We start from the raw sequence: 9,665 nt of genomic DNA, 5'->3' as shown, positions 1-9,665 counted from the left end.
ATAAAAGAATGGTTATGGGCTTTACAAATTGGCTCAATAGAGCCAGATGATAGCTAAGATGAGTTATTATTATTTTTTTATTTATGTGGGGTGTGTTCGGGTCAGTTTGCGAGCATCACGATTAATCCCTACAGCCCACTAAATACCCTGCAAACCCAGTAGGCATGTAAGACACCATAGGAGTGACAGACGTGTACGCCAGGACTCGAATCCAAGTGCAGTGAAAAGAGATAAGCTCTTTCCACCACTAGATCAAGCACTGGAATGCAGGATGAGTTATTATTATTATTATTATGTTCTAAATAAATCTTCAAAAATGCGACACATTCACAATAAATTTTATTTTCTTACAACCTCCCTTAAGATTATAAACCTCACGTGAGGGAAGAAGATAATATAATTTCTTTTACCTTAAAAAAAGAAAATAAAAATAAAAATAAAAATTATATACAATATATTATACACGTACAATTAAGAAATAATGACTTCATATTACTCTTAAAATAATAGTAAGACATGTTATAATAAAAGATGTGTGATTATATAATTTTTTAAATTAAAAACCAGCTAATTGAATTAAAATAAATTAACATTGCTTTTCTTTGGTATGCCTATATTGTGCTAAATTAATTTTATTAATTGAAAGAGAATCTTGAAGGGTGGATCTAATTTCATATCTCACATATTTTATATTACATTATAACAAAGGTTAAATTTCATTGAATCCTATGAGTTTAACATGGATAACATATTTTTTAATCTATTAAAAAGAAAAAGGTAGTTTAAATATGTAAATTGGTTGGAAAATATTTCTTACATAAATAATAATAATTAATCTTAAATAATAAATAAATAAATCAAGATCAAGAAATAATGATAAAATGTGACAAACCACCACACCTGCCAAAATGTGGGTTGGTGAACCAGTTCCCAATAGAGGTCTCGAGTTAGGCTAGGCCATACCACACGTCAAATAGTCTTACCAACCACATTTTCAGGCTCTGGCTCTGGCTCTGGCTCTCTGCTCTACTCTTTTATGGTCACTTGTAGCAGCAACCAACAACAATAACAGCATTTCACCAAAAAAAACAGCAGCAAGTCAAGATCCAAAACAAAGACAAGAGAGGCTACATAGAACACCCATCTCTGATATTCATTTTCTTGTTTTGTTCACCTGTCTGAAAACTCCCTTATAAAACTGAATTCTTTTAGGGTAAGGTAATCAGTATCACTGACCCAATGGATTTAGAATTCTTGCACACACTTGATGCTCAGATTCTTGGGGCTGTAGCTGTGGCTATTGTGGCCATTGTTATTGGTGCTGTCTTTCTCTTCTCCTCCAAAAAGCCCAAAGGTCTGAGCTTTTCTTTTCTTTTCTTCTTAATTCTGTGCTTTTTTATCCATTGTTTTTGTGCATGTTGATTGGGTTTCTGTTAGGAAGATTAGATTTTTTTACCAAGTTTGTGATTGTTCTATGAAATCTGGGTTCTGGGTTATCCAAATCTTCAGTATCCATATTGAGAAAGATGGTTCTTCATGTTGAATGCAGTTCAAGCTGCGCAGATGTTATACTCTAACATGGTAATAAATGGGTTGTCATTTTAAGTTTGCTTGCTGTACGAGGCTTTGATGCGATTGTTATTAGCAATGGTTGCTCTAATTGCATACTTCTATTTCTGTATCTATGAGTTGCTAATTTTGAGGTGATATAGGCTCTGCTGTTTTGTTCTACGGTTTCTCTTTGAATGACTTATGGTTGTGTAAAAGAACCTTATACTTCATCATGGATTATGGAGAGCTAGTATTGTTGTACCACAGCTAGAACTTGGTGAACTCCCCATGAATGAGGTTTTAATGAGCAAATTGAGATTCTCTCAAACGCCTAGATTGAAGTTCATTATTAACTAAAGCATGAGTAACTAAGTGGATTGGCTTTTAGCCTTTTTGTACTTTTGTTTGCTTGTACGCTCAATCCCTTAGATTTTACATTTGAGCCAGCTTTATGTGAAGTTTGTTTTACCTTTATTCTTTCTATCAATTTATTTGTTGTGTTTTATGAAAACTAACTTATTTTTTCTGTTTGCTCACAGGCTGCTTAGATCCAGAAAATTTCAAGCAGTTTAAACTTGTCAAGCGTGTTCAGTTGAGCCACAATGTGGCAAAGTTCACATTTGCACTTCCTACACCTACTTCTGTTTTAGGCCTTCCCATTGGACAGCATATAAGTTGCAAGTTCAGTTCTTTCCTTCTCTTTTTGTGCATTGTTTATGTTTGTCTGTGTCAATCGTTTCTTAATCCAGTGTTTTTAAGCCATTCAAATGGCTTCAATTATATTAATTGATATGATGGAAAGTTGCCTTAGTTGTTACCTGTCCCTGTCATTGTTTAGTTCTTTTATCAGCTTCTTTCCTGAACAGGGGTAAGGATGGTCAAGGTGAAGAGGTTATCAAACCTTACACCCCAACTACATTGGATTCTGATGTTGGACAATTCGAATTAGTCATTAAGGTACATACCCGAAAACTTTCCCTTGCCGGGCTTGATTTTAGTGGATTTTACTTAAATATTGATACTTGTTTTGACTCTTTGTAACTGTTGTATTTCTTTTTATTATTTTGTAACTAGATGTATCCACAAGGAAGGATGTCCCATCATTTCAGAGAGATGCAAGTCGGTGATTATCTTGCTGTCAAGGGACCCAAGGTAAATGCTCTTTTCCAAATGAACAGGTTTTTCATAATTCTTACCAAATTCTGTGTTGTTCTTCAACAACAATGTCATGTTCTGAAAACAAGGAGGGTGGTGTGTTTGCTTCTAAGGGATTCTTTCTTTCTTTTATTACACTAATTCTTGACTTTCACTATTTCCACCTGATAGTAAATACATGCGTTGTGATTGCATTATTATTTCCATTATGTGTTAAACAAGATGCATTGTGTGCACGATGTCATATCATATCCACAAGATGCAATGCCTCATATGCTTCTCATAATTAGTTGAATAATTAAAACTGTGGATGTAAGTTTAACATACGCGGTTTCATCTATAACTTCCAGGCTATGATTTAACTATCTTGTGAATGTGTTGGTTTTAAGTTTTAACTATCCAGTATTACTGAGATGAAAAAACAATGATCTGACTTGGACTGCTGTTGTTTGAAATACCATTGTAACAGGGCCGATTTAGGTATCAACCTGGCCAGGTTAAAGCATTTGGGATGCTTGCTGGAGGCTCTGGCATTACTCCTATGTTCCAAGTATGCTATCAAGATTATATTTTTTATCCCAGTTTTGATTTCATTCTTAGCTTGCAATGGTCTTTGGCTGTTGCCTCTTGGAAGGTTTTGGTGATCGCATGTTCATTGTACCTTGATGTGTCCACTTCAGGTTGCTAGATCCATACTAGAGAACCCAAATGACAAGACAAAGGTGCACCTCATTTATGCTAATGTTACATATGAGGACATTCTTTTGAAGGTAAGTTGCAGCTCTATTTTCTTCTGATGCTCCATTGTAGTTCACATTCAGTTGAACTATCAAGCCAATGTGCTCTATGCTGGGCTAAATGGTGCCCTAAGCGAGTGAATATCATGCAGTGCCATCTATTTGGTGGGATAGTAAACCATGAGGTGAAAATACCCTGGCAGTTTTGTCTCTGCTGGCAAACTTCATTGTTATCAATCCCCAAAATGGAAACTAGCTGAAATATTATTTTGGTGCAGAGCACGTTCTAGCAGCTTACAAACTGACTGTACAAGCTCTTGACATTTGTTGGAATTAAGAGAATTTACAATAACAGAAAGGCATGCTCCCCAGATGGAAGTTCTAAAGTTTTAGTGTGCTTAGCTAACTTTCTCAACTTTTTTCACAGGATTTCATACCTGCTCATTTGCTCATTTATACCACTCTAGGGGAAGAAAATAGAAAAAAAAATGTTAAAAGAGAAATCATTTATTGTCTTGAAAGTGTTTTGTTAGAAAAATAAATTCACGAGAGTAGGCATTTTGGGAACTAATGATGGCTACTTTAGTTTATACTAAATGAAACTTGTGGGATTGACAAACCATCATTCATTTACCACTTGTCAAGACTTCATTGTAGCGTAGTTCAGTGGAACTAAAACTCTCTCGAAAACTGAAGAACTTGGTTGATAATGTTGGTCTTTAGAGAAATAAAAATCCTTTTAAAAATAATTCTAGACAGATTAACAATAAAAAAAGGAGGAACTAAATCAAATGTCAACATCTAAGCTAAAACATGGATAGGAGTCTGAAACTAAACTTTTATAGGTTCCTCTTGTAGAAATTTTGTCAAAGCTTCTTGGGGATTTTTTTTTTTTTTGTTTCCTTTCTTTGGCTCAAGAGGATCTGTTAGTCAGCATCCTTCTTTTGAATATTATTGTTAATACAATAACATGCCTGCCTCCCCTCTCTGTATCATTAGCAGTGACAATATGCTGTATGTATTATTTTGTTTTGCAATTCAAAATAATTTGAATTGTTATTTACAGGAGGAATTGGACACCCTTGCTGAGAGGTACTCTAGTCACTTTAACGTCTACTATGTTTTGAATCAGGTTAGTTGTCTTTCTTATGCCAGACAATTCTATTGTTCCTTGCTTCTCCTTTTCATTTGTTAATATGTTCGCTTTACTGTCTTCCTTTTTTCATAAGTGAGACTCTCGTATTCTCTAGGTCATGTTGTAGGGAAGTCCTTGAAGATTGCAACTTGCTTATTAGTTTCTTTTACGACTTTTTTCCCTGCTCAGCTACCTTTCCAAATACAATAGATAGTGGAGAGAGTCCTTGCTTAGCCTGGCTGTATATTGAAAATTATACTTCAACAGCCACCCCACCCCACCCCACCCAACCCAGCCTCGATGAAATCTTCTCACAATTTGTTGGGGCACAAATATTGTGCTGTGCTGGTCATAATTTAAGATAAAAATGGTCTTGAAATCCTAAATGGAATATCAACATGAGTTCCTTGTCCAGCTTATAGCTGCTTCAAGCAAATTCCTGTGATACAACCATGAGAAACTGATTAAATCTATTGAATTTTGTATTGGATGAATTACATTTTGATGGCATGATCATGTTTGCACAAGCTTGTGCATGCATTATAGCTACTGTTCTGCTGGTAGGTCCTTCATGCTGAAGCACGTTTATCACGCATAATGGGTTATAGATGTCTGTTTTATGTGGTATAGTCAATGTTGACTGTTTGATTAACCAAACTGTGTTGGTGGATGTTTTTTTCTCCTTAGCCTCCCGAAACATGGGATGGTGGTGTTGGCTTTGTATCAAAGGAAATGATTCAAACCTACTGCCCTGCACCAGCACCTGATATCAAGGTATGTTTCTGATTTTCTTACATACATCATGAGAAATCAGGGAAAGATAAAATATACTTGAAAGAAAATTACAACAATTGCTACTAATTTTCCATCATGCGATCCACAGATTCTAAGGTGTGGACCACCACCAATGAACAAGGCCATGGCAGCTCACCTCGAAGCTCTTGGATATGCACCTGAGATGCTGTTCCAGTTCTGATCCTTGAAAACTTTGTTGACCCTCAATTTGGATTGGTATTCATCATTCTCCTGGTTTCAATAAGAAGACTAGATTGAGAAAAAACTTACTTTCACTTTTGAAATGAGAAAAAAACTTCCTCGAGTTGCTTTAATCTCACTCTCCAATTGATCCTGGATTTGAGATTTTCAAGGTTTGGATGTGGAACAAACTTTATTTCACTTGATCCTAGATTTGAGATTTTTAAGGTTGGATGTTGAACAAATTTACTTCACTTTAGATTGCATTTGGTTACTGACGGATATAGAAGAAATAGACACATGTCAGACACATGTCTGGTTGAAGAGACGAGATGATGGAGATAAAAAATAAATTTACTTTTGAGATCAATTTAGATTGAATTTCTATATTTACAATACATATACATAGAGATGTCTAGTGTCTCCGTGTAAATGCGACGACATAACTGTCATGCTGGAAGAACCACAACCCTGAAAGGGTATAAATTTGATTTGATGTTGTAATAACTGAACATGTTAAAAGAGCATCCTTGCACTTGTGTTCACTCATAATTTGAAGTTACGGTAGCAATTAGCACTTATCAGGCATCAATCCCGTGAGACCAAGGTAGAAACAAGATGAAGGTGTTGATGGGATATGAACACTCACGCATTGCCCTTACAAAACCACAGAACCTCACCACCTCTAGGATAAAAGAGAGTACAGCACAGAGAAAGACCCGTTTCAAAGGTAAAAACAAGATCAAGGTGTGGAGATTTGTTTGCACGTGCTGCTACCGAACAAGCGGATCTATTGGTGATATAAAAAATCGATGTAAGAATGAATACAACTATAATCGACACGTCTAAATTACAAGCACTTGGGGGGGGTTTTAAGACAGAAGTGCCTTCCTCGCCCGTTCATGGAAATAATAATAATAATGACGACAAATGTTACGTTGACTTGCATAGATTATGCTAGCCACATTGTTGTGGAAGTCCAAAACTGCGACTAATTAGCAATTTAAATAGCGGGACTGATTACTCGTGGTTTGGGACCGCCGCTCGCTCGAAAGAGTCGGTGCGCAAAAATCTTATTTTTTTTTTAATATTTTATATTATTTTAAAATGTCGAGGTTAAAAATAAATTTTTAAAAATAAAATAAAAATATTATTTTAATATATTTCAAATAAAAAATATTTTAAAAAACAATTATTATTACAATACTAACTTCTATATATTAGTGATAAAATACATAGACATGTGGCAGGTCGGTTATATTGTACGGGCTTTAAAAATGGGACCACGTGGTCACCCACTCTTCCCTCACAAATCACTAAGCATTTTATTTGAGACCACGTCTCTTTTTGCCACTGCAAGAGACAGATTGATTCTTTCGGCTCAGTTCGTAAATTGAAAAATACAATAGAATAAAGCCACTGGATCTTGCTCTACTTCCACCTTCCCAGGTTGCACCCGTACCATAAGGGGGATCTTTCCGAACATACACATATATTATACTATACTTTAAAATACATGATAAAATTACTACGCTAGTATTGTATATTTTTATATATAGTATTTATATTATAAACTATATTATAAACAGAGTTTTTGTACTATGAATTATATTGTAAATATTTAGAAAATCATGAGAGGCATTATTTTTTTAATTTTTATTTTAAAAATTTTTGGTACATGTTGGGTTAAAGTATGACCAGGTATTTTAAAATTATTATATTTGGCATGATATTAGACTTGAAATATTTAAAATATTTTTTATATTCTTGATATTTTTTATAATTTAATTTTTTTTTTATTGACCGGGTGCGGAGTAACATGCTAGTTTTATCTCAAAATTTGAGCATACAAACTCGTTTTTTTTATTTTTAAAATATATTGTTTGGATATATTATTTATTGAGGAGGTTGATAAAATACTTTTGTTCTTAATTGAAACATTTCATCTTCAACAGCAACCCGGATCATAAGCAGATTAATCTTGAAAGATAGGAAGGGTACATCCACCGGTTTAACAATCTTTCTCGAAATAGAATCACAAGCTAACAAATAATTCCTTTTTTTTTTTTTTTTCAATTAGATGGTGCTTTCGTGTATTTATTTTAGATAAAATTATAAAATTAAATTCATCCCTCCAATTTAATAATAATAATAAAAAGCCATATATATATATATACCTCTTGAGTCGTACCAATAGAAAAGAAATGATGGAAAAGACGGCCAATCTTCCTAGATAATGTGGATGTTTAATATCGCAAAATATTGCGATGGTAATTATTTTTAAAAGTGTATTTTAATTGAATATATATATATATATATATATTATTTTTTAAAAATTTATTTTTAATATTAGTATATTCAAACAATTTAAAACCATTAAAAAAAATTAATTTTAAACAAAATCAATTATTTGAAAAACAGTATTTCTTATGCAAAAACAAACAATTTCGATCACTTAAATCAATGGATTCAAACAGGAATTACATGTTAACTAATTATTATTTTGCAAAGAAAATGGTTTATTTGAGATTTTTAGTCAAGATTTTGAAAAGAAGCTCCCACCTAAACCCAACAAGTCATGGCACCAACCACGTCCATTATTCCTTGACAACGAACGAGGTCAATTTGGAAATGCAAGAGGATTGAAAGAACCATCAAGGAGAAAAGTAAAACAAAAAATCAGACCTTATTTCAATAATTTATAAATAAATTCTTCGAAATGATTGCATATACCTTAGTCTCTTGTTCATATTGACAAATTAATAGTGGGTCACCTTATAAATATAATCTCAACAATTCTTTCGCTGTAGCAACATCATTACAAGGTTTTTTTTTTTTTTAAAAAAGAAAGTAGTGATTTTATTTTAATAAATAAAGTATAAATACATTAATATTTTCATATCACGTCTAAATTATAAATGGAAAAAAAGAAGAAGAAATGAATTCGTCAAAATGCAACTGCTTAGCTAACAATTTGACTGCTTAGAACATGGATTTTCCCAAATATTCACAGTAGTTTGGCATTCAAATCCCAAAGCCCTTGAGTACATGGTTTGAATGTATAGAAAGCTTGTGATCATGATTATATAGAGAAAATGCTTGTAATTTCCAAGTCTTCCTCCGGTTCTAGACTTCTATTTTTATTGTTCTTTTTATCTTGGAGTTGCATTGCAATTAATTGTTATCGTTTCTATTTGCAATGCGAAAATGTTTTTAATTTTTTTTGTTTTTTGACTTTTTAATGTATTGATGACAAAAATAAATTTTTAAAAATAAAAAAATATTATTTTAATGTATTTCTAAATATAAAAACACTTCAAAAAATAATCGCTATAGCAATATCAAATTAGCTCTAAAACAAATTACAAATAATTTCTTTAAAGACTAAATAAATAATCCGACACAAGGTTTTTTTTTTTACATTTAATATATCCATAAATCCATATTTATTTATAGATTATATCAAGTTTAAATTCTATTACAAATTCTTTTTTTTTCCTTATGAATATTCAAAATATATCTACTTGAAATAATAATTTAAGAATATCTAATTGTTATTCAATTGAAGTCCTTGAGCTGTTTATTTTTATGGTTGAAATCATGTTTCGTGATATTTAAAAATTTATTTTTGTTTGAAATTAATTTATTTTTATTGTTTTGGAATTGTTTTAATGTTTTGATATTAAAAATAATTTTAAAAAATAAAAAATATTATTTTCATATATTTTGAAGTAAGTTTTTTTTTTAAAAAACAACCATTACTATAATTTCAGGCATTAAAATAGTTAAATTAAGAACAATTTTAGAGGAAAAAGCAATAAAATTCTATTTGTTGTTTTATTTGGATTTTCATATCCAAATATGAATTTTATTAAATAGTAAAATCATAAATAAACACTAATTTAAAGAGGTAAGCTCAAGCTATCCGTTTCTCAAAAGAATCTTGTTAGTAACAAAACATGCTAAAGATAAGAGGCCAAAGAAGCTATCCATTTCCTTGTAGAATCTGAGTTTTGCGTGTGATAACAACAACTACTACTATCACTATTTCCCTTAATTATTATTATTATTAATTAACACTACAATGTATAACATCTTGATATAAATAAGGG

At 32.1% G+C, this 9,665-nt stretch overlaps 1 protein-coding gene across 1 annotated transcript; it reads left to right on the top strand.

Moving 5' to 3' along the window:
• Positions 1-1,002: 1,002 nt before the first annotated feature.
• Positions 1,003-5,688, top strand: LOC105118346 (NADH--cytochrome b5 reductase 1-like). The gene is made up of 9 exons (XM_011016270.1): positions 1,003-1,354; positions 2,091-2,232; positions 2,418-2,508; positions 2,626-2,703; positions 3,176-3,256; positions 3,387-3,476; positions 4,510-4,575; positions 5,266-5,352; positions 5,462-5,688. The coding sequence occupies exons 1-9, from the start codon at positions 1,240-1,242 to the stop codon at positions 5,552-5,554; spliced, it is 843 nt and encodes a 280-aa protein (XP_011014572.1). The 5' UTR covers positions 1,003-1,239; the 3' UTR covers positions 5,555-5,688.
• Positions 5,689-9,665: the final 3,977 nt, after the last annotated feature.

Source organism: Populus euphratica, unplaced genomic scaffold (assembly GCF_000495115.2).
Source record: "Populus euphratica unplaced genomic scaffold, PopEup_1.0 scaffold1909.1, whole genome shotgun sequence".
Classification (NCBI taxonomy): domain Eukaryota; kingdom Viridiplantae; phylum Streptophyta; class Magnoliopsida; order Malpighiales; family Salicaceae; genus Populus; species Populus euphratica.
This window is presented reverse-complemented; position numbering and strand designations above follow the sequence as displayed.